Here is a 24,695-nt window from a genome sequence, read left to right as displayed (position 1 = left end):
TATTCATTTTATTCTGCATTAAACATTCCGTGCCCTCCGACCAGCTGAAGGAGAGCGGTTTCCCCCTACCCCGGCCCAGGGGAAAGGCACGTTTTCTCGATGGCTTAGCAATTTTGTGACCTCTAGACGGAAATTCCCCTCCTGTGATCCCATGGCTGTAACTGCTGGGGTTGGGGGGCGGGGGGGGAAGTGTGTTTGGAATTTCAGCTCACCTGCCCTAAGATCCCAGCTCGGCACTGAGACATCCCCTCATCCCCCAGCGATGTTAAAAGAGATTTCTTTTTAAAGTGACTTTTTCCAAGTGTTGGAGACCACTCCCGCCCGCAGGGTCTGCTTGGAGTCTGGGGAAATTTGGGAAGGGGGGGTTAAAGGACCAAATCCCGGGCAGACTCTTCATCCTCACGTCCATAAAACGCTTAAAGCGGGTGGGGACGGAAAGTTTCTGCTCCCTCTTGCAAATAAACGCTTCGCATGCGATGCTCCTCTTTACTGTCCTCCTCATCTCAAAGACCCCCCCCAGCAAGGAGTAGGTGATCCACCCGCGGTGCTGGGGCACCTCGCAGCCCCCCGCCGTACCGCCGGGGGTCCGGGGTACCTCCCGGTGTGGAGGGAGCCGGCGGGGCATCCTGGCAAACGCATCAGGAGAGATCGCGCCGGTGTCCATCCCCTCCCTGACCTGAGCACCCCAGTAACTACAGTAGGGAAAGTGGGGGGCACCCTAAAAAAAAAAAAAAGCTGCAGGCAAAGCGGCTGCTGACGAACTGAGTGGAGGGGAGAGGAGACACGAGGTTTCCAGGGGCGAGTAAAGATCCCGGCTCGGGGAGGGCTATGAGCATCTCCCCCCACCCCTGACTTCCCCCTTCCCCCCATCCTCCTAATGGGCTGCCGGGAGCGGTGCCCGGCTCCCCCCGGGCGGCGGGGCTCGCCGCTCGGCCCCGGCGGCGTCGGCGAGGCTGGGCGGGGGAAGGGGGGGGGGGGGGGGCGCGCCGAGCCCGGCCCCGCCGCTGCCTCCCCCGGACGGTCCGGGGGGGGTGGTGTGTGTCAGACCTGCCATCCCCATCCCGGCTTGTTGCCCCCGCCCTTCCCGCTCCTCCCGCGGCTGGGCTGCACCGACCCCAACGCACGGCTGCTTCTCCGGTTTTATACCTGCCCCAGACTTTATTTTTTGACGTTATTAAAATAAATCTATATCTGTGCATCGCCACCGTGAAACACCAGACCTCAGCGGTACCGCGCTGTCCCCACGCCCAGCGGCGGATGGGCTGCACAGGCGGCTGAAAATCGGGCTTAAAGCAGGCGCAAGGGCCGGGAGCACCGGGCCGGGCTGAGCTGCGCCGTCCGCGGGAACGGCCGGGGGAATACCGACGGGCCGAGCCCTGCCCGCCGCGGGAGCGGCGCTGGCCCGGCCGGAGACCGCCCCGGCGAGGCAACGGCAGCGGCGCGGCCGCGACTGCGGGGCCCCGGGTTTTAATTAGACCCCCCCGTGTATAAAACCTCCTGAGAGAGTTTCCTCCCGCACCCGGGTAGACGCTCTGTGGCCGGCGTGCGGAGAGACGGCACGCAAAGGCATCCTGTAAGTGACTTTTTCTAGTTCTTTTTTTAAATTATTTTGTTATTATTATTCTTTTCTTCCTTTCCACGCCTATTTTTCTTTTTCTTCTTTTCCTTTTTTCTTCTTTTCTTTTTCTTTTCCTTTGTTTTTATTTTTTCCTTTTTTTTGTTCTTTTCTTTATCTTTTTTCCTCTCCTTTTTCTTTTTTCTTTCCCTTTTTCTTTTCCCTTTTTTCTTTTTCTTTCTTTTTTCTTTTCCTTTCCTACCCCGTCTGTCTTTCTACCCGTCTTTCCTTCCTTTCTGAGGCTTTTGCCTTTTTCCCCACCTCTCACCCGCTTCTTTCTCCCTTTTCTCTCTTTCTGTGTTTTCCCTCTTCCCTCTCTCCCCCTTTTATTTCTTTCCTGTGTTCCTCTCCCTTTCTCCATCCCCCCGCCTCTCCCTCCACCAGTCCCCCGGGGCCGAGTCTGTCCCCTGGCCTGTGCGCCGAGGGGTGGCAGGCCGTGCCGCGCCGAGCCGAGCAGTGCCGTGCCCCGCTGTGCCGCGCCGTGCCCCGCTGTGCCGTGCCGCGCCGTGCCCCGCCGTGCCAAGCCGTGCCGAGCCCCGCCGAGCCGTGCCCCGCCGAGCCGTGGTGCCGGCGGTGCCGCTAGGGGATGCCCTGGCTCAACGCAGCGGCCGGGCCGGCCGGCGGGGCGCGGGCGGGCAGCCAATCAGCGCCTCCCGGGGCCGGCTCCCCAGTTCCTGCTCGCCCCCCATTGGCTGCGGCGGCGGCGGCCCCCGCTGGGCGGCGGGCGGCGCTGCGGGCGCGGAGCCCGCGGGGGGTCGGCGGGGCCGGGGGTCCCTCCCGCAGCCCCCGGGCCGCAGCCCTCTCCCTCGCCCCCTGCCCTGAGCCGCAAAGTCTCCCCGCCTCTGCTTGCCCGCCGCTGGCATCTCCAGTGGAGCGGGAAGAGGGAACCCCCTAGCTAACACCTCCCCCCCCCCCAGTCGTATTATTCCCAAACGCGGCCGTTTCTCTGCGCTTATGGCCTTAAAAATAATCAGAATTAAATCCTGTATGAGACGGAGCAGCTTTAAACCCGCCGGTGTCGGGGTAAAGGCAGCTGTATTGCAGACGGCCGGAGGTCCTGCACCTGCCGGCACATCCCCGCAGCGGCCCGGCCTCGCTCCCTGGGGGCTCCAGCCCCTCCTGGCACCCCCGGGGTGCCGGCACAACCGGCCGCCTCCCCTTCACGCCTGGCTGCCCGGAGCGGCCACTCGCAGAGTTTTCCGACCAGCGGGAAAACTTATCTTCCCCTTTAAAAAGGAAGAATTAAAAAAAAAAGGGGGGGGGGATTCAAAGAAGTTGGTAAAAGGGGGTTCCCGCGGGTGCGCGGCGGGGGCAGCGCGGAGGCGGCCGGTGCGCCCCGCCGGTCCCTGTCCCCGGTCCCCTCCTCAGGCGGGGACAGGCTCCGCCTCCCCCGGGCTTATGACACTGGAACCTCCTTAAGTTGCGTCTCGCCACAGCTGTCTGTAAGCACTGAGCCGGCTGGCGCCATCCTGCTCCTTTCAGAAAGAATGCTTTCCCTGTAAAAAAAAAAAAAAAAAAAGAGGGGGAAAAAAAAAGAGAGGGAAGGAAAAAAAAATAGGGAAAAAAAGTAGGGCGAGCGAGCGAGCACAATCTGATCTGATCAAGCACTTTCGGCTTCATCCCTCCCGGGTCACACACTGCTTCTCCACCAAGGTTTGTGCGGAATTTCTTTAGCAACTTGTCGCTTCCCCCCCCTCCTCTCCCCCCCCTCCTTTCCTCCTCGCTCCTTCCCCTCCCCCCCTCCCCCCATCGCTTTACCCCCCTCCTCGATTTTTTGCCCCCCTTTCTCTTTTCACTCTCTTCTCCTCTTTCTCGGTTGCATAATAATTAATGAGCAATCAAAGTGACTCTAGGCTGCGGAGCCGCGAATGGCACAAGTTCTCACCGGCTTAAGCCACTGGAGCTTCTCAGGTGCAAACGGAGCAAATAAACAAATAAACAAACAACCGCGGCGACAAAAAAAAAAAAAAAAAAAAAAAAGGCAAGAGTAAGAGCTGAGGCGGCAGGAGCGCGGTTAGAGCTGCTGGGGAGAGAAGAGAGCGAAAGAGAAAGAGGCGCTGGGAGAGGTGGGTCCAGGGCAGAGCAGGCGCTTCCCAGGGATGGCTGCCGAGGAATGGGATGGGTTTTCTCCTGCCTAAAAAGTCAGGTGCTAAAGTTCAGAACTTCTCAAGCACGTTTCTCTCTCTGCCTCTCTCTCTCTCTCTCTGCTCCTTCCCTTTCCTCTTTCTCGTTACAGGTGATCAAAGAAGAGAAACATCTGCAAAAGAGCGGAAGATACCGAGGGGATCTCACTTCGTAGAGATTTCCCCCCCGCCCCCCCGAGTTTGTTTTCCCTTTTTTCCTTTTTTATTATATTATTTTTTCCTTTTTTCCCCCTCTTTTTTTTTTTTTTGAATCGATCGTTTATCACCATAACCCCCCTCCCTCCACTTTAAACCAAACCTAACCAGAAACATCCCCAAACTCGCCGAGCACTCCCCCCCCCCCGCCCCCCGCATAATTCCAGCATCGTCTCCCCCTCCTATCTCAAGCCCTCCGCGCCTTGCTGAGGAGGAGGAGGAAGAGCAGCGGCGGAGCAGCGGGCGCGGAAGATGGAGGTCTCCACGGACCAGCCGCGGTGGGTGAGCCACCACCACCCGGCCGTGCTCAACGGGCAGCACCCGGACTCGCATCACCCCACGCTCGGCCATACCTACATGGACCCCACGCAGTACCCTCTCGCCGAGGAAGTGGATGTACTTTTTAATATCGACGGACAAGGCAATCCCGTCCCTCCGTATTACGGCAACTCCGTGAGAGCCACCGTGCAGCGATACCCCACGGCCCACCACGGTGAGTGCCCCCGGCGGCCCCGACCCCAGGCGGCCCCGACCCCCGGAGGCCCGGCTGCCGTCGGACAGACCCCTCCTGCCGGCGGGGAAACTACGTCACGGGTGGATTTGGGGATTGGCTTATTGCAAATACATAAAAATCCAGGCTTCCTTCCTTTAATTCTTTTTTTTTATTCTTTATTATTTTTAAAAATCTTTCTTTTTTCTCTGTCCTTCTTTCCCCCTTTTCTTTCCCTCTTTCTTTCATTAGATGCTTTTCTCTTTCTTTCTCTCCCTTCTCTCTCCCTTTCCCCCTCTCTCTCACTTGCCTTCTCTTTCCCTTTCATCCTTCTCTTGTTTTCTTCCTCTTCCCCTCTTTCTTTCGCTTTAGGTGTTGCACCCCGCTTTAATTAGGTTAACTGTTGGGGGGGGCGGTTTAATGTGGTAGTTAGTTTTTGCACTATTAAGCTGGTCTGAAGACGAAAAGCAAACTGGAGAGCAGGGGTGTGAAAATGACCCTGCCGTCCTCACGCTTGGGCTATTTCATTCGCACTTGCTGAACTTGTTAGGCTTGGGTTGAAAGTTTTGCACATGCACCCAGGGCCGCACCATGGCGTGTGTTAAAAATAAGAAAGAAAGAAAGAAAAATAAAGAAAAAGAAAAAATCCCTTAGTGTAATTAAGTATCTGACCTGGTGCCTTTTCCTGAGGGTCCTGCAGGAAGGTAATGATCCACAATGTGAATTTTGTTCCTGGGTCACACTTTTAGAAAGGAGGTGAAATACTGGGGCGAGTGGGGCCCAGGTCCATGGAGGGATGGGTGCTTTGGTGCCATCTTTTATGAAGAATCGGGGAGATCCGGTATTTATAGCTGGAGTTTACAAATATGGTTAAAAAAAATAGGGAAAAGAGAAAAATGAAAAAAGGAGGGAAAAACCCCAGATGGTGATTTGTGAAGCCGGACAGTGACCTCTGTCATGGCGAAATCTAAATACCCCAGGTTTGCAGTGGAAATCACCCCAGAATCAAGGCAAAGGAACAGGACAAACGAGTGGAGCTGGAGCTGAGCCGGGTTCAGGGGGCTGCTCCCAGCCCTTAGCTACTTGTTGAATGCGAGTCTGCATTAGGCTCCGCTCAGTAACTGCATTGTTCTGCTATTAGTCCCTTTAAAACAATTATTTCTAAGGATCAGCAGCCTTTGTCCTGTCTTTCTTTTCATTTCTTTTTTTTTTTTTTTTTTCCCAATATATCAGCAGAAAGTGGAAATGCGGTCTCTCTGATCTAGCCTGAATATTATTTACTATGCTACTTCCTGGAGAAGATAATGAATCTTGACCCTTTCTATTCGTATTACCCACCTTCCCTTCCTTTCGAGCAGTTACTTTCAGTATTGTTCACAAATGTCTGATATGGTGAAAACGAGCTTGGAGATTTTCTAGACACGCACAAGCTCCCATGTAAACATACACGTCCACCCTGCCCCAGCCCTTTAACTATCTGTGGCTCTATAGATCTGTGTTTGCATCTCTGCTCCTGTAGCACGATACCTACAGAGGTTAACAAACTCCCTAGATGTCAATGCATTTCCAGGACTTTATTAGCAGGCACAAACTTGCTCTCTTCCAGTTGAATAACTGTGTTTTCCAGCTTATAGCGATTTGCTCAGATTGCTGTGAATTTGGGCAGATTTGGTTCTTTGAGTATATTTGTCTTTTTTTTTTTTTTTTTTTTTTTCAGCTGGGGCAGGGATTAATTTAAAATATTAGGTACCATCCCTTAAGAACATTTATAACCAAAGAAAAAAGGGTTTGACTGCGTACATCTAGTGGGCATCCCCCCCCCCCCCCCCCGTGTGCTGATCTGTATTTTAAAATACAAGTGAAGGGTCTTTTGTCATAAGAAGGGGATGAAGAGTTTCTTTTGAGACACTTGGTACTGCGTGTGCCATATCTCCATGAAAAAGCCATCTAACATTTGTGTGCAGCCTCACGAAAGAAAAAAAAGACAAACTGGGTGGTTTGCAAAGTTTATCAGCTCTGTTGGAAAGGTTATTACCGTGTCTGTGGGCATCTTCTGGTCTTCTTCGTTTGGCCAGAGTATTCCCAGAGTTTATAGCCCAAGCTGCCTTTGCAAAATTATTTTGCAGCTAAGAAAAAAAAAAATATTTCTGCAGCCGGGTCTTGGCAATTTCATGCAGGATCTTCGCTTCAAAGTCCGCGTGGGGTTGTCTGGAAAAGAGAGAGAGTGAAGCAGGGCTCGCCAGTTTGCACAGGCACCCCTGGCCGGGGGGGTCCCGACCCGAAGCCCCGTTCCAGAGCGGGAGCGGGGCTGCCACATCAGACTCCCGTAGCTTTTACATTTGAATTTTTCCAGGGAAGCGGGGTTTTGCATCAGACGGAATTTTGCTTGCTTGCCCCCTTGCAACTGAGCCCTTGGGGAAGGAGGGGAGGGGGGTACAGCCCGGCACCCCTGAGGGGGTCTTGCCAAGGTGGTACAGGGAGTGTGACGGCGTTTCGCTGTGCTTTCTCCAAGCAGGGAGCCAGGTGTGCCGGCCCCCGCTGCTGCACGGCTCGCTGCCCTGGCTGGATGGCAGCAAGGCGCTGAGCAGCCACCACAGCGCTTCCCCCTGGAACCTCAGCCCTTTCTCCAAGACTTCCATCCATCACAGCTCGCCGGGACCCCTCTCCGTCTACCCACCCGCCTCCTCTTCCACTTTATCTGCCGGCCACTCCAGCCCGCACCTTTTCACCTTCCCGCCGACCCCTCCTAAAGATGTGTCCCCGGATCCGTCCATTTCTACCCCCGGCTCCACCGGCTCCACCCGGCAGGACGAGAAGGAATGCATCAAATACCAGGTGTCCCTGGCCGACACCATGAAGCTGGAGTCCTCTCACTCTCGGAGCAGCATGGCCTCTTTAGGAGGAGCCACCTCCTCCGCTCATCACCCCATCACTACCTACCCACCGTATGTCCCAGAATATGGCTCTGGACTTTTTCCCCCCAGTAGCCTCTTAGGAGGATCGCCTACGGGGTTTGGGTGTAAATCGCGACCGAAAGCACGGTCAAGCACAGGTAGGGCTTTTGGCTTCTTCATCCCCGTTGCTCGGGAGAGGAAGCTCTGGAGGGGCAGGGGGGGAGCGAGGGGCAAAGACACAGGGCTACGGCCCCCTCCCCTCCCCGCATGCAGCGGGATGCGCGCAGGCAGCCGTGTGATGAAAGCAAGAGGGCTGGAGTCCCTCCTCGGTGAGGGGGACACCACTTTACCCTCCCCACAGGTTGCCCTGATGGGTTTATAACCCAGCTCCACCCTGCCCAGCTCTGGCTGGGGGTCCAGCCCCAGACAGGCCAGCCCAGGAGTCCAAACGTCCCCGCGCTGCCGCAGGGCTCCTGCCCGGGGGCGACTCCCCCCCCGCCCCCCCCCCCCCCCCCGCCCCCCTACGGTGCGCTCAGCTGCGGCGCCTAAGGAGGAAGCGAAACCGAGGGAACCGCAACATTAGTGTATCTCTCTGCATTTTAATAATGGTACTAAATCCCGGCCAACTTCCCCCGCCTGCCCTCTGCTTCGCTCTTCCCAGGGCCTCTTCCCATGCGGCTCCCGGAGATGCGGGGAGGGTTTTCCCTGCGGCGGTGGGAGGGCTCGCCCACGCAGCCCCCAGCCCCATCCAGCTCCGGGCCAGGCTCTTCCACCACCCCCAGTCACATTCAACTCCCTGCCAGGGTCTTTGACCACCCCCAACAGCAGACCCCAGGCATCCCGCTGGGGGGGAGCGGAGGTCCCGGCGCCGGGCGCACCCGCGGAGTTGGAGGGGATGCGCGGCTCGGGCGGCTCAGCGCTCCGGGCTTGGACATTGGTGTGCACCGAGGGGCACCGTGTGAGCTGTGAGCCGAGGGGTGCGTTTGTGTGTGCGTGCGCGGAGGAAAGGGCGATTAGTCAAAACTTTTTTCTTTTTCTTTTCTCTTTTTTCTTTTTTTTTTTTCTTTTTTTTTTTTTCTTTTCCCCGAGGAGGCTGCTGCAGGGTTGCCTGGCATGAATGAGATCAGTTTTCAGGGTTTTTCCAGGGTGACATTTACTCTGTCTGTCTGAGCAGGGACTGTCTCTATTTAGCTGATATGTTTGAGCTAATCCAATTATTTTCAGACTGCTGCACGCGACAGTTGCATTGTTTATCCAGCGCCAGGAACTTTAATAGAGTCCGGATGCGGTTAGAGTGACAAAAAAACCCAGACCTGTATGTTTTGTACATGAAAGCAGGAGAGAGAGAGAGATGGAGTGAAACAAAAGAGAGGGACGGAGACTCAAACAGCCCCCGAGCGGCTGCCCCGTTTAACCGGAGGGGAACAAAACGACGCGGGTATTAACGGGAGCAGCTCCCCGGTGCGGCCCGGGTGCTGTGCCGGGGCAGGGGCCGCTGTGCTGCCCCCCCGGTACCGGCCGACCGGTGCTGTGCTCCCCCGGCCGCCTGCTGAGCCGCAGCTCCCGCCGGGGCACCGGCTGCGCGGTATTTTCAAACCGTCCTGCCCCCCACCCCCCCCACCCCGCCTCTTGTTTTCCTTTTGCCACTTTCTGTTACTTTACCTTCTAGAGAGACATCTGCGGTTCGTGATAAACCAACCCCGGCAGCAACACCTTTTTTTTTTTTTTTTTTTTTAAGTTGATTTCTACAAGCTGGGAAGCTCACAGACAAAGAGGGTTTAGTGCTGGAGGAAAAAGAGGGAGGGGGTGTTTTTGCAGGATGAAAGAAGGAGAAACCGCTGCAAATGTATTTTAATTTATTTTTTAATTTTTTTTTTCGTTGGGGGGGTGAGAGGAAAGGGGTTTGGTGCAAAGGCTCTGGAAAAACGGTTGCCGTTTGTGGTTAGGGCGCGGATGCCTCTTGCTCGAATGCAGCACGGGCTGGGGCAGCGGGGAGCCAGCTCTGTGCTCTGCTTTGGCCGACTGAGGTCTTCTGCTGTTCTCAGCTGGGCTAGGAGTGTCATCAGGTGCAAGACACTTCCCCCCCCCCCCCTCCCCAACCCAACCCCCCAACAAAAAAACACTCAACTCTCTGAAAGTAGCTGAGAGACATGCCCATACCCCACCTCACCCCAGTTCCCTTCTCCAAGCTGGGAGCTGGTGGGCTGGGGGAGATCCCCCCCTCAATAACTGGGGAGAGGGTAGAGAGGTGCCAAAAAGGAGAAGGAGGGAAAGACCTTAACTGGAGCTCAGGCAGGCTTGGGGCTGTTTGGGATCCCAAATATCAGGGATGAACCATCAGGCTGGCAGATGAGCTGGGGAAACCAGAGAGGTTTCTGTAGTTGGGTGGTGGAAGCTTGATTGCAAATCAATCGATATTGGCAGAGTGGTTGTGTATTGGAGGGGCTGGGGATGTGTTTTAATTGTTGATCTGTCATTATTCTGGGGATCGTTCATGTAGTTTGCCCTGAGGTCCAAGGAGGAGGCCCTCCAGGCTCATGCAACCCCCTGGGAGCTGGAGCAGTGCTCCAGGCGTGATGCTGGGGCCCTCATACACATCACAAAGGGGAACATGAACGTGGACTTACATTTGGTTTCCATCCATCTTGGGGTAGGGTTGGGGGCTCCTTGCAAAGCCTGGCAAAATGTGTTTGGTCCACAGGACAATGTGCAGTCTGGAGGGCTGTAGAAGCCCTTCACCCAGAGATGAGGGGAAATTTTCATCCCCCCCAAAGGCTGACAATTTGGAGGGACCTGCTAGAGGGGTGAGAGCTTCTTTGGCAAGACTCTCAAGTCACTGTGCAGTTTGGCCTGTCATCATCCCTCTTTCCTGCTGCTGGGACATGGGCCTGATGCTGTCTGTGAGGTGGTGTTGGGGAGGGGGGCAGGATCAGGCCACATCAGGCTCCCCTCATCCCTGTGCCAGGGATGTCTCTCAGCCATGACCTTGGGCCCTTGCTTGGCCATCCTGAGCTTGGAGAGGACTGGCAGGGTCTGGCATGACAGGGTCTCTTGGGGGGTTGTTTTTTCTTTTTTTTTTGGGGAGGCCTTCCCCAGACCCTTTCACGTCCTCTTTCCTTAAGTGAACTATGTGCTCTCTTGTTTCCAGAAGGCAGGGAGTGTGTAAATTGTGGGGCTACCTCAACCCCTTTGTGGAGAAGAGACGGCACCGGGCACTATTTGTGTAACGCCTGTGGACTCTATCACAAAATGAACGGGCAGAACCGGCCCCTGATCAAACCCAAGAGAAGGCTGGTAAGTCACCTTTTTTTATTTTTTTTTTCTTCTGAAACTTTTGCTTCTTGTCTGCAGCTCAGGATGAACAGGGAAGCTCAGCCAGCTCTGAAACCGGGTGCCTACTGTGTAAGAGGGCTGGGAGGGGGGATGCTCGGAGAGGTGCTCCCAGCTGCTACGGGCCTCAGTTGTCTGGTTCTCTTACGAACTGCAAAACAAGTTAAAGAACCAAGATCCAGGGCTTCTGGCAAACCAGAACTGAGCTTTCTTACAGGTCACAATGAGGCAGATGCCTCCACATAGTGCTTCTGGATGGTGACCCAAGGATGGTGGTTCTTTCCAGGGGCTAAGGGCAGAGTAATCATTTCCTAGTGACCAAAGAGATTATCAGGAGCACAGGATTTCTCCTGGGCTCTCCACACTGCTGCCCTCCCCATCCCAAGTGCATCTCCATGCCCCTTCGCTGGCAATGTGGTGGAGGGAGGACCCAAGCTGGGTATCGGGTGCCACTGGGGCATCAGCTGCACCTTGGTCCTGCAGAACGCTTGGCTGGTGGTCCTGGTGCCACTTGAATGTGGTGTGGTTGTTTGTACCTAAGCCGTGTGGCTCTCAAATTGTGTCATTCTCCTCTGAGCTGGTGTGAGCAAGGATACAACGTAGGGGATGACAAAGCCTGTGGAGTGCACAAAGCTGGGCATGTGCCCAGGGGTGCGCAAGTTGGAGGAAGATGAAATGCATGGGTAAATATTTGAAATGATAGTTGCAAGCCTCACGGTACCGTCAATACGTTACACCATCCCCAGCGATCCATTTGTGAATTTCCCTACAAGCCACAAAAAGGTCTGGAAGTTGTGGGCATGGCTAATAAATGCATTGAAGTATATTTGGCAAATAATCAGGCAAACCACAAGGGGAAAAAATATATCAAGTGGGGGAAAAAAAATATGTTCCCTGCTTGGGAAGTTATTGAGTGTTTTGAATTGAAGTTAGTTTGATTTCATTAGGATTAAAGCTGTGGACAGGCTCCTGGGGGCTGCTCAAAATGCAGAGGAAAAGTAGCTCTCACCTCTCTGCAGAGTTTCAGAGCTGATGGATGGATCCAGCCAGTTTCATGAGGCTCATTCCCAGCATGGCCGGATCCTGCAGGCAGGAGAAAGGCAGTTCATTGGCCTTGTGTTCCCTGTGAAGGTGCTCACGGCCTTGGGCTGGCAACTCTTGGGTGTGGATTCAGCTTCCTCACCTGTGAGATGCCTGCAGAATTGGACTGGCTTTACTCCCACAGGCACTGGGAAGCACTTACAGGATACGGCCCAGGAGGGGTTACGCTGCGAGGGGCAGTGGCATTGGCTTTGTCTGGCCGTGCGGGTTTTGGGGAAGTTGTGGGTTTGCTCCTCTACACCGAAACTTCCCACAGGCAAAACCTCTCTGTGCCTTCCTGTACAGGCTTTTCCCTTACAGGAGAATGTTGGTCTCCCTCATCTTTCATAGCCTTGTTAGAAAAAAATGGAAAGGCTTTCTAGGGAGGGAAGTACAATCTGGGATTTTTATTTTTTGGGGCAGCTCTCTTGTACTCTTCTCCTCCTGCCCTGACCCTTCCACCTTGAACACACGCCCCTCGTTTTCTGTTTTATTTTCCCCCCCCCCTCGTTCTCTCTTTATGTGTAAAGTTAACTTCCTAGGAAAAATCTGCCGGATATCTGGGCCCTGGAGATAACTCCTAAACAACAGCTCCGTTTCCCTAGCCCAAACACACAGGAGCTTGAGCGTATCCAAACAAGCGGAGGGGGAGGCAGAATAGGAAAGCGGCTGGAAAGCAGGGGGGAGAGCTTTCAAAAAGTGTCTGATGGAACCATGAAAGAATGTCCCGAGTCACCCTCAGCCCAGCACATGTAAAATGAACTGTATAAATAAATACATTGTAAAAGGTCATTCTTGGGGGAAAAAAATAAGAGAAGGAATGAAAGAAGGAAAATTAGTCTTGCATAATCACTCAAATCCTGGGCATTTTAGTTTAAGTTACAAAAAGTTCCTGTTCTTTGAATGTGGCCTTTGCTAAATGGGAACTTTTGATTTTTCTGTATTTTTTTTTCCTGCACCGCCTGGGGAAAAAAAAAAAAGAGAAACATTTCTGATGCTGTTTGCATCTATATTTATTTCCCTTGCTAACCTCCAAAAAAAAAAAAAAATCAGAAGGCACCAAAGCTGGGCCTGCATTTGCCTTTTGTGTGCATAGATGTAGAGGTGTGTGTGCCTGTGGCTTGACTTGATCTTTCCTGACTTGTGAAGGCGAGTGGGCTGTGGAAGGCGGCATGTGTGTGGAGGCTCGGGGTGGGGATCCTGTGTGCACTCCTCTCCTTCTGCCACAAGTTTCATGTGTGACCTTGGGCTGGTTTTGGAGGCTCTGATCTCAGGCACGCTGAAACTAATGAAAAGACTCTTATGGGTGGAAGAGAGAAGGCAAAAAAACCCCTTCAGATGCTGAGAAACCAGCCCAAGCCTTATTAAGTGCAAGGAGTGTCTTTGCGAGGGCTTTGTTTAGGGTAGATGGATGGAGCCTTGCCGGCTGAGGGGGCTCAGACAGCTCTGCTTCGTCTTGAGGGGAAGAGGGAAGATCTGGAGATGTTGGCAGGGGGCTCAGGATCAGGCAGGTGGTACCACCCCACCACCACTCTACTTAAAAGGTCTACAGCCCTCTTAGAGACCATTCCTGTCCCCACTGAAGCCAGCAGCAGTCCTGTTACTGCTGTTGCTGAAAGAAAAACTTCCTTTGGATTTTCTTCCATTCCCTGCCCATGTGGATGTAGAGCTCTCCATTCCCATGTCCAGCCGTGCTGATTTTGGAAGGATTATAGCTAATTTCTCGGGAGGCCCATGCATACGCAGTCTTATTTCAGGAAGCTGATGCTTGCAGCTTTGCGCCTACCCCGTGTAAATCCAGACACTGAAAATGTCCCTTAATTGCCTTTATCGGTGCTTTGTACCTCCTGCACCATCCTCAGTTCCATCTCCTCATGACTGCCAGGATTTCTGAAGTTGTGCCCTCGCTCATAGGCAACTGGGCCATGGGGTCTGGTCCTACAGATGATACGGAGCATCCTATTAGTCATCCCATTACTTACATGGCCAGGCTCAGGTCGGCGATTAGCGTCAGTGGATGCCATTGCTGGGAGCTTTTACAAGAGCGTTATTATTCATTGTTTCCTGCCCACTGTCGGTGTCTCCAGTAGAAGCTGGTACAGCATGAAAGGTACAGCTTGGGACTGAAAGAGCACAGAGTTTAAAATATTCAGCTAATGATGCTGAATTTTTGTAGGGGAAACACGGCCGATGGAAAAGGTTTTAGAGAAGACAGTGGATGTTGTGATTTATTCGCTTATTTAATGTCAGAGTTTGAAGGCAGCAAGGTGGTGACCAGACATGTCTTTTAAATGCACTTGCTGTAGAGAAATTGCGATGAGTGCTGTGTAGAAACCCCAAATATCTTCAAAGGGGATGTTTCCCCTGTGTGGGCTGAGTCAAATATCATTGGTTTTTAGAAATTTCCTTAGGCTTGATTTTTGGGTCTGATAAAGGCAAAGCTGCCACCGAGAGACTCAGTCCAGCCTCTGAGCCACCCATGCTGGCTGTGGGGAGCCGGGGGGGACAGGAACCGCAGACTTGTCCCTCTGGTCTCGTCAAGAGTCCAGCTCTGCATGTGGTTGTGTCTGTGTTGCTTTTGAAGCGTGTGTCTTATTGGGCTGATTTTGTCGGGAACCAAATCTGGGGCCGTGGCAGGGTCTGGAGGAGAGCAGGACCGAGGAGTGTACGCACACATCTCTTCAGGGCTCTGTTGCTCCTGGTGGGATGCTTCAACCTCTGCCAGCGCTGGCACTTTTGCAACCAAAGACCCATGTGCGGTTCCCAGCTCCTGCTTGTCACCAGTGTGCAGAAGTCAGCTCAAGGCCTCCTCGGGCTTGAGATCTGCTCATTCCAGCATGGTTTATGGTCAGGCAAAATGGAACTGTCCCCACGGGCAGCTCGTGAGAGCCCCTCGCTGTCAGATCAGATGCCCTGTGATGCTTCCTAATGCTCACAAGCATCGTATTATTTATTTTTTAGACAGCCCTTTTTGTCTAATTAAATGAAAAAACCCACCCCTACTCTATCTAAAACAAAACCAACCCGTCCTCTCTCCACCTACGCCGCATTCAATTATGATTAAAATTGCAACATGACCTAACAAGAGTTGGTATTAACGCTAGTGCTGTGCCAGTGTCCATGTTTGCATTTTGGGTTTGTTGTACGATATCCAAAGATGTGTTTTTGTTGGGTTTTTGTTTTTTTTTTTTTAAATGTTGGATGTGCTACAATGTGCGGCTGTGTGGGGTGAGGGGTAAATTTGAAACAGTAAGAGCACAAAAGAGAGCATTAAAGGCTCAGTTCTGCAAGGTGCCAAGCATTGCTATGATCTGGCAAATCGCTTAAGCACATGTTTTAACTTTAAGCACATGAGCAGTCCCATTGAAAGCAATGCATCGGGATGAAATCAGAGCTCTGGGACTGTGTCACATTGATGAAGAAGAGATAGGACGGGGATCTAAAGGTCTTTTTTTTTAGGAGCTGTAGGCACTTGCACACACGCAAACATGCATATGCATTCACATAGAAGCTTGCAAACTCCTTTTCCTCCTTCAGTGGCAGAAGGACAATTTGTTTGCTAAGGTTACAGTTTATAAATGAGAAGCACGAATTCATGCATGTGAAAAAAGAGCAACATTGCTAAATCATTATCACAGCTAAGAAAGCTTCTGTATACACCTTGACACATAGACTTTTTTTCTTGTTCCTTCCCCTTTATGAAATGGTAAATTCTTCTTTCAAGCTCATTACCAATCCTTAAATAAACATGAAGGTTTAGGCTGCAAAAAGGTGTAATTAAAAAGTTGGGATTCTTGCTCTTTGCCACAGTGTTATTTCCGATCTGGAGCCTGTATCCTTTGAAGCTGAGCTGAATTTACGGGACTGGGCTGTGCTTGCGGTTGGACCCGGTGAGCAGCTGCCCACCAAGCTTAGCGTGGGTCTCACCTGGCGCTTGCTGGAGCCGGCGTGACTCACGCCGTTGACTCCAGCAATTTTTGGTTCAGGCCCTGACTGCAGAATTAGACCCCTGGGGGGTCTGAGAGAATTGAGATGGAAAGACATGTTGGCATTTAAATAGTATTTTCCCCTCTGGAATGGGCTGTGCCAGCGCTGCTAATTTTGATGAGTTCTATCAGAGGTTTAGCACTCACTTTTAGGATGCCCTTTGGCACCTGATTCAGTTCACATATAATTTGGGATTAAAGTACCTCGGGGATTTTTTTCACAATTATTATTTGTTCTCACAAGCCAGTTTCTGGAGGCCTCTGCCGATGTGCGTCAGTCTTGCAGGGCTGATGTTTTCTTTCTCAGAAATTTTGCTGATTGCATCTTTTTTTTCTTTTTTAACATGGGTGTTTTTCTCTCCTTCCCTTCCCCTGTCTCTCCCCTCCTTCCCGCAGTCTGCAGCCAGGAGGGCTGGCACGTCCTGTGCCAACTGTCAGACCACCACTACCACCCTGTGGAGGAGAAATGCCAACGGCGATCCCGTCTGTAACGCCTGCGGGCTCTACTACAAGCTGCACAATGTAAGTGTGACTGTAACACTCAATAACCGGCCCTCGGTTTCAGTGCTCGATGGTCCAAACTCTTCCTTGACTTCAGGGGTTTCCAGTCTCAGGTGGTGCTGAGACCTCCTTTATCCCTTTGGGGAACTTGGGGGCTGGAGCGATGAGTCGACATCCCCTCAAATGTAGTCAGTCCAGCTTGGGGAGGTATAAAACAGGGCTGTCCACGGGTAATGTCAGAGCTTTCCCATGCCTAAGCTAAAAAAGGAGGGGTGGATCAACACAGAAAGACATTATCTGCTGCTGATTGGGCTCAGTGTGTTGGAAAAGACAACACATGGCCCTGCAAGCCGATACCCCTTCTATGCGTAGCTTGGTTCCTCCAGCAAATACAAGCTCTGGAAAAAAAAGCAAAATGTGCCAGCAACTATTTAGACCTTTCTTGGGTTTGTGGCTGCCTTTGTCCTGTCCCTCCACCCGTCCCCGAAGATGATTTATTTAGGTCTTGTGTTTGCCCTGGTTGACGCAAGCAATTCCTAAACCAAAAAAGTCTTGATTTAGTTAGTGGGTTGCAGAGTCTGCTCAACCTGTGATGTGAATTTTAAAGCATCTGTCATGGAAGGGAAGGAGAAATGAAATGAAATGGCTGGCAGATTTAATCTAATATCTCCATGCAAAGCCAGCTTGCAGGAACCAGGGATATGTGCCCCAGGGAAAGACCTAAAGGGATCTGAAGTCTTCTACAGAATAACACTGCTAATAAAGGAGTCTTAAGGCTACTCCTGTTACTCTAATTCCACATGTGGCATTAGAATAACTATTATGCCAGAAGAAGGGAAAGACTTTCAATTTCTCTGCTTTGATATCACTTTTTTTTTTCTCCTAGTGGTCGCTTGCTTTATGTTTGGTTTGGAAATCTTGGGCTATGTTTTGCCCTTCTGTCCACCCACGCAAACACATCAAAGACAGCTCGGGTTTCATGGGGCACCCAACCCTTGTGGTGTCTCAGTCCCTTCCATTTCTTATTTCAAGCTCTTTGGTTTCTTGGGATGAGTAAACAAGTTTGGGTTAAGTAGAAAAAAACCCCACCAACCAGGCTAATTTTTCACCTGTTTCGTGAGAGGCATCTCTCTAGAAAAAAAGGGAAAATGTGTTTACCCTTTAGTGGGCAGGCGTCTCAGCACGTTTTGAGCACTATGTAGCAAACAAATCTTGTCATCAAACTCTCAGTGTGATCACTGCAAACAAAGAGGTTGGACACAGAGTGAAAGCTCTCAGAATACCACAAGAAAATATTCTGTTTGCTATTTCCATGGCAAGAAGGGAGCAAGGTCAGCCAGCTTCACTGGAGGAGTCTATGCCTGTGCAATGTTTTCATTTTGGCTTTGTAGCCACCAGTGGTAGGACTTACATCACGTAGCTTGGGAGACCTATACCTCAGCTGCTCCCCCTGTATCCCAGCAAAGCCCTTTGAAGAAAACGAGCTCTTCTCAGGTGCCATGGGCTGGACATGATGGAGATGCCTGTGTTTGGATGAGATGATTTGTACCCTTGAAGACAGTGTGGTTTCTCCCCATCACTACAAAAGGTGGCAGGATGATGAGTTCAGATGTGTCCACCTGCACTGTAGGTGTCTGGCTGGAGGAATCCCCCCTAAGGCATCTAGAATGGTGTCTGGGTGCCAAGCCTCTCCAGAAATGTGCCTGCAAGAGCACATCCTTTTCTTTTTCACACTGACATTGTGAGCCTTGTTGGCCTGAATTGACCCCTAGATCTACTGTTTAGGGAAACTCTGATCCAGCTGTGAAATTGGTGACATGAGGCAGGCCTTGAGCACATTGGAAACGTTTTCCTATTCATTAAAAACACCGACAGCTGCTTAAAAGCTCAGCACAGCTACTTACCAAATTCAAGTAGTATCTTGCCTTATGAGCAACTCCATTAACAGGACCTGCTTAAATGAAACCCCTAGAGGACTGAGATACTCTGTGCAGCAATATAACTAGGCAAAGATACTAAAATCTGGCTATGAGTGGCCAGATCTTTTGTGTTTTTTTTAAACTTTTTTTTAAGATGATGCTTAGCTATGACTGTGGCGAGAAACAGGGAACATCGCAGCTGATGGTCCTTGAATGTACCACCCTCAGCTTTAAGGACCCATGACAACTGAGCATCGGAGCATTATTTTGCATCCCAGCTGGCTTTAGAGACTGTGACTGTGAAGGCCACATAGTGCTTCAAAAGCCAAATACAAGTTTTTTGTGACCAGTGGTAAGGTGGGGGTAGCTTCATGGAGATGCCTTCTCTTTTTGGCTGCTGGGAGGCAGGACCTAGGGAGCTGGGCTAACTGCCTGGTGAATGGCATCAACATCGTCCTTTCACCAGCTCAAGGCAGGGAGGAAGTTTTAGGGGTGACAGGTGGGCAAAGGTCCTTGGCTGGTGCAAATTGGTCTGGTTCGTTTGCCTGTTTGTGTAGGCTGTAGTCTCACTCCCTGTGTGTATCTTGTCTGCATCAGTTCTCCATCAGGAGAGGTGTCAGAAATGGAGAGGCTCATCGTAGCATGTCCCTCCCAAGCAGCTGAGTGTCTGCACAGATGTTGGGTCAATGCCAGTGGAAAATCTTTGGATGCTTGGAAGACGCCTTAACCCTGTTTCAGACTAGGGTGTAGCAAATTCCTGGCTACCTTTTTATCCCTCCCCCTGCCCCCCCCCCCCCTCCCCCTTTTGTCTTTTCTTTGGGTTTATTGACTTTTTCTTGGACTTTCAGATCATTGGGGTATTTTAATGGATTGATCTGAAGATGAAGCTTGCCCCGTTTTTTTTTTTTTCCATGGGGCTGTTTTTTTCATGGGGCTATATCAGTTTGTTTTACTGTTGATTCCCACAGCTTAAGCAAACCCATTTGTCAGTAGGATATAAGCAATAATCATAATAGTCTTGGGGTGCATTTAGTGAAGCTGCTGGCATTTCTCCCACTGACTTCAACAAGAGCCGGCTCCATTAACACCAGTATTAACAATGACTAATATTTCACATTGATACCGTGCCTTTCATCCTGTGGCATCCCAGAGTGCTTTCTAAGATGCAGCCAGCCTGGAAGATTAACCCAACATTGTAATGACTATGTCTGAAGGATAAATCCGCTTCAGTGACAGGACCTTATTGAGGTCAATGGCAAAATCCCATTGTCTTCAGTCAGAGCAAAATCAGACCTATAACATTTAAGACTATCCCCTGGATTTGATCTGTTGAATGTGAAGTTCTCATCCTTGTTATTTCAGTCCTTAGGAGCAGGATGAGCCTTCACTCCCTTCAGGGATGGGTGGGAGTGTACCTTGCTGGAGGTGCATGGCAGACTGGCATGTACCCATAGAAATGAGCGAATTGCCGTTGTTTTTGGGAAAAGTCCTCAAAAAAGGCCTCTTTCAGAATATCCAAAAGCAGGGCTATGCATCCCAAGAGCAGAGCAGTCAGTATTTTGCATATGTTAAAACAAAGAACATAATTCATGCCCATAATTAATTGGCTCCATCTGAAATTAATGAATTTCATATACATGTGTTGGGCTGGTTTAATTTTAATTTAGCATGTGTTTGTCATTTTGATCACAATGAATTTTCATGGAGAAGGTCTTCCCTCCGGGGGCTTGTTTCTCTACCCCAGAAACAGAGATGTGTCAATGGTTTTGGTGTTTTGGGGACCACTTTAACTCTGCTGTGTCTGGCCTCTGAAGCCACTGGAAAAATTTCCCAGCTCGCTGCTGTTGCTGTGCTGGTCTCAGTCCTCTTGATGCTTATCTGAGTCCTTATCTGTTTGGCACTTGGGTCAGATACCTGCTAGGAGGGTGAGACCAGGTACACCAGGATGATGTGTCCAGCTAACAGCTTGGATGGCATCTCTGACCCCAGTTGCAGGGGTTGGCCATGACTTTGTCACCATCCTGAGTGAAACTGGTATTCCCATTCTTAAGTTTCACATCAAATCCTGGCCTGCACCGATCTGTCCTCAGCAATTGAGTGAAACATGAGAGACGTTGCTTTGGGGAAGCGGTCACTGTCCTACAGGACATGACACCAAGCAACACAGGATCAGGACCCTGTGCTTGCTCCAAGAGCCAGTACTGTCCGGGTCCCAGCACCAGGCTAGTGTCACTTTGCCACCACCAGCTCCTGAGCTGCTTCCCCTGGAAATCAATTCTGGCTGCCCCTGAGTCTTTGTGTCACGATGCAAATCCTTATTAGGAGCTGGGGAGGCTGGGGCTCATGTGTGCCTCCCCAAATCTAAGCTGGATTCATCTGGTTGAGACTTCCAGGTCTCCTCTAGCACCATTATCTGGTGGGGCTCAACTTGGGGCTTCCTCCTGGCTTTGAACCCAGGCAATACATCCCTGCTAGCTGACCTAAAACAAGCCAGGCAAAGATCTCCCATCCCAGCCATCCAGCTGGAGCAAAAGGCCTTTCTTGTATGTGTATCCCTGTTCCCTCAGGGAGGACAGGAAGCCAGGGAGGTGGGTGATGTTGTATTTAAAACACATGACATTTGAGGTTTTTGCCTGTTGCTGCCTCAGGGCTGTTGTTGGGCTGCACATGGGCAGATTCCTCCTTCCTACCCTCAGCTGCTGGCAAGCGGGGCTGCTCCCTCCGGCTCCCTTTATCCAGAGGTGGAGGAATCAGCCTTTTGTTTGCCCATTTTTAGGATGAGATGGATTTTCCCATCACTGCTAGTACAGAGAACTTGGGGTCACTAATTCATACTGGGATGACAAACTTTGGGATGCCTAAACCAAAGCAGATGAGCCTGGTCCTTGCTCTCCCCCTGCCTCTGTCCCTGCCTGTAAGAGGGAGCTATTGTATCCCTGCCTCCCTGGGGAGAGAAATCCATGAATGATTCCTATGCTGCTGGGAAAGGCACCAGACAGTGCCTGACAGTGGCTGATGAGCAACAAGTGAAACTTTGCTGTGATCAGGAAGAAGGGAGTGTGCTGTCCCTTGAGCTGATCTAAGATCTTATGGGTGAAGATCTGCTCAGGACCCTTGCAGGAAGATCTTTCTATTGTCCTTCACTGGGGCTGAGACAGCAGTTCCTGGCAGACAGCAGATCCATTTCCTCCACCTTTTCTCCCTTTTGAAGTATATTCATCAGCACTGTTGGTTGCCCACATTTATCATGAAAAGTGGTATTCAGCCCTGCGGTGGTTTGCTGGGCTCTCCTGCCTTCTTGTATGGGTGAAATTCTGCAGAGGAGCCAGTGCAAAGACCTATATAACACCCCATCTAGACTCCCAAGTCCAAATTTTTAAGGATGTTTAAGGATATTGGATGCATAAATCCCTTCCCAAGGTGGTCTTTGGGGTTTTCATGACACCCGTGCCCATGCATGCTGTAACGCTGACTCTCCATGCAGTAATAAGAGTTTCTTACAGGAGGTCCAGAAGACCTTTTTGCTACCGTTTCCTAACCCCGATGGGTGTACGGGTGGTCACTGCTGCTGTGTATATCCATGCAGGAGAATTTAATGCTTAACTTTCCTACAGATATGTCTGCATGCAGGTAGAAAATGCTCTGCTGGGCAACACAGATACCTGTTTCAGGCTCCTCCAAAACCCTGGAAGGCTTTAGAAGTAAAATCAGATTGGCTAAAGTAAACCTGAAAGGATGCTCAGAGCAAAATCTTTCAAAAGAGGAAAAATAATACAAATACCTGTCCCTTTTGTGAATAATTTGTACAGCTCCCTAAAGCTGCTGTGAAAGTTTGAGACCCCTTGTAGCACTGAAATCCCAGCAGCTCTTGCCGCTAATGGTTTTAGATCAGTCAGGAGGCCTCAGGGTGAGATGGTGTCTGTGGGGAATATTTCAAGGTGATAATGATTGGTTTCATTCCTAAACACGGTGCAATTACCTAATGTGCAGATAGTTGAAATTTTTCAGTGGCTGCAAGTTATTCGGGTATGTTTTGCTCCTGTGCAGTTCTGCCAGCAATTTTCTGTCATCTCGTCTTCAGAAGTTTCAACTGAACTTGGGATTTCCTGGTGGGATCTGAATTTGGGGATGGGGGGGAGAGGTTGTGTAGCCGTGGCATGCGGGGTGTGCAAGGGGAGGAGGGGGACTGGTGGCTGTTCGGCTGGTCCTGGGCACATCTCCAGGACTGCTGGGCATGGGGTACACAAATCCCACAGTGATTTGGGGAGAAGGGATGGAAGCACAAAAAAAATAATTGATTTTTGTTTAGATTAACAGACCCCTGACTATGAAGAAAGAAGGAATTCAGACCAGAAATCGAAAAATGTCTAGCAAATCCAAAAAGTGCAAAAAGGTCCATGACAACCTTGAAGACTTTCCCAAGAGCAGCTCCTTTAACCCCGCCGCCCTCTCCAGACATATGTCCTCCATCAGCCACATTTCACCTTTCAGTCACTCCAGCCACATGCTGACTACACCGACACCGATGCATCCTCCATCCAGCCTCTCCTTCGGACCTCACCACCCTTCCAGTATGGTCACTGCCATGGGTTAGCAAAAGACTCCCTGCTGAATGCTTACAGTCTCAAAATGAGATTTTACTTTATATACTTGCATTTTTGCAGGCGTGTGGTTATGGGTCTGACGTCCCGAATTGAATGGGAGGGGGAAAAAAAGAATTCAAAAAAATTAAATAAAAATATTATTTGAAGGCGTAAGAGAGAAAAAATAAAAAAAAACCCAGAAAAAAACTACAAAAAGCACAAAAAAGGAAAAAAAAGAAAAAAAAGAGAAAAATGTAAAAAAAAAGTTTTAAAAAAGTGATGTTTGCCACTTTTTAAAGGAACTCACTATGGCGTCTATGTATTCTTACCCACTGAATCTGGATACCATTTGTGAATAAGCCATTCAGAACTTGCATTCCCTATTGGACAGGATCTCTAGTGCTGTGAAAAAAATAATAAAATAAAATAAAAAATGCTGAACATTGCATATAACTTATATTGTAAGAAATACTGTACATTTGAGGAAGACTTTATTGCATCTGGAGAGCTGTAAAGAAAAAGGCATGAAGGACTCAAAGAGTTTTTTTTTAAAGGAAAAGAAAAAAAAGAGGACGGGAGGACAATTTAAAAACCAGAAAAACAAACAATGCAGACCAAGAGGAAACGCGGTCTTACAAACAAATGGACCAACTGCCAGTCATGTCTTCTCCTTTTATTTTATTTTTATTTTGGTTTTTTTGGTTGGTTTTTTTTTTCGGTTTCTTTTTTTTTGTTTCCGGGGAGGGGGAGGGGGCTGGCTAGAACGGTTTTGATGATGCATTAACTAACTAACTAACTAACTAAATAACTAAATAAATAAAACCTGTAGGGGAGATCATTCATTTCGGGCCATGGGCCTTTTACATAGGAAGTACCAATGGTGTCAGGCAATCAGTGTTAACATGCGGACATTGCCAACAAGGGGTTTTCAGATAGCCATTCTCCAGGTCTATATGCATTGTGAACAAGTTCCTGTAATTGTTGTTTGTATGTATAATTCAACGCACCAAAATAAGAAAGATGTAGATTTATTTCATCCTATTATACAGATTGAATGGTTGTACAAATTTATTTACTGCTAGTGATAAGACCTGCTTTTTTTTGTTTTGTTTTCATATTTTTTCCTCCTTTTTTTTTTTTTTTTGAGAATAAACTAGATTAAATTCTGTTGACTTAAAAGTGTTTTGTGATTGGGGGTGTGAAAGGGAATATGTTTCTTTATTAATTTTTTTGCAGATTTTTTTTATGGTCTTCATTATGTAGTTACCCCTGGTATGGGAATGTGTGTCTCTGCACTCATGCTGACAGTCAAAGCAGTGTTTGCAGTGGCTTGATAAAAAAAACCAACACAGAACAAAGGAAAAAAACCAAACCCTCAAAAATAAATGGAATGCATGTTAGTATAACCCCACTGTCCTGTGTGTGCTCCCTGTCCCTCAGATTGCAGCCCAACCGCTGTCCCTGCCTGACGTCTGGCTCCCATGTGGGAAGGGTCCCTTTTGGTCTCAGTCAGCCATGGCCACCGTGGTTGTCACCTGTGTTGAGAACAATTTAGGATCGGGATAAGTGCACTGGTAAGGCAGGGTCCTTACGATCCTGGCTACTTTTTGGGCAGTACTAGTTGAGACTCTCGGCAGGAGCTGGAAAAGCGCTTTCTGCTCTGTGCTGTCGGGTACTCAGGGATATCATTTGATGGTCCACAGTTCAGATCTTGATGTGAGATCAAGATGGACCAGACCCCATCCCTATGCTTGGAGGACTGAGCAGAACTTGTTACAAAAGGCTGGATTTGATGGTAGACAGAGGACAGTTCCCCAAAATTCAAAGGCCGTCAGCCTTCCCGCAAGACATTTCTTCAAAATAATGCAATTTGTATTAATAGTATTGTTGTTACTAGCAAATTTTGGCTCTTATGATTTGATTTCTGATGGTTTAATCCTTAGGAATCGGTCCTCCTT

At 50.1% G+C, this 24,695-nt stretch overlaps 1 protein-coding gene and 1 long non-coding RNA gene across 7 annotated transcripts in view; one reads left to right on the top strand and one right to left on the bottom strand.

Annotated features, from left to right (window-relative positions):
* GATA3 (GATA binding protein 3) overlaps window positions 1–24,128 on the top strand; it is a 30,035-nt gene extending 5,907 nt beyond the window's left edge. Inside the window, exons 1-6 of one of the 6 annotated variants that reach the window (XM_055808791.1) lie at window positions 3,049–3,268; window positions 3,852–4,447; window positions 6,960–7,496; window positions 10,490–10,632; window positions 16,131–16,256; window positions 22,464–24,128. In XM_055808791.1, coding sequence (XP_055664766.1) covers window positions 4,207–4,447; window positions 6,960–7,496; window positions 10,490–10,632; window positions 16,131–16,256; window positions 22,464–22,748 — 1,332 coding nt within the window. In that variant the 5' untranslated portion in view covers window positions 3,049–3,268; window positions 3,852–4,206 and the 3' untranslated portion in view covers window positions 22,749–24,128. Of the gene's footprint in view, window positions 1–3,048; window positions 3,269–3,606; window positions 3,682–3,851; window positions 4,448–6,956; window positions 7,497–10,486; window positions 10,633–16,130; window positions 16,257–22,463 lie in introns of those variants that run through there. The other 5 variants (XM_055808789.1, XM_055808790.1, XM_055808787.1 and 2 more) reach the window with 5 other exon arrangements.
* On the bottom strand, window positions 1,131–3,566 carry LOC129784785 (uncharacterized). The gene is made up of 2 exons (XR_008747867.1): window positions 3,501–3,566; window positions 1,131–3,111 (listed from the first exon to the last, which is right to left on the bottom strand). It is a non-coding gene; the product is annotated as an uncharacterized LOC129784785 (long non-coding RNA).
* Window positions 24,129–24,695: the final 567 nt, after the last annotated feature.

Source organism: Falco peregrinus, chromosome 6 (genome assembly GCF_023634155.1).
Source record: "Falco peregrinus isolate bFalPer1 chromosome 6, bFalPer1.pri, whole genome shotgun sequence".
NCBI lineage: Eukaryota > Metazoa > Chordata > Aves > Falconiformes > Falconidae > Falco > Falco peregrinus.
The sequence above is the reverse complement of the archived record's forward strand: the minus strand, read 5'-3'. Positions and strand labels throughout refer to the sequence as shown.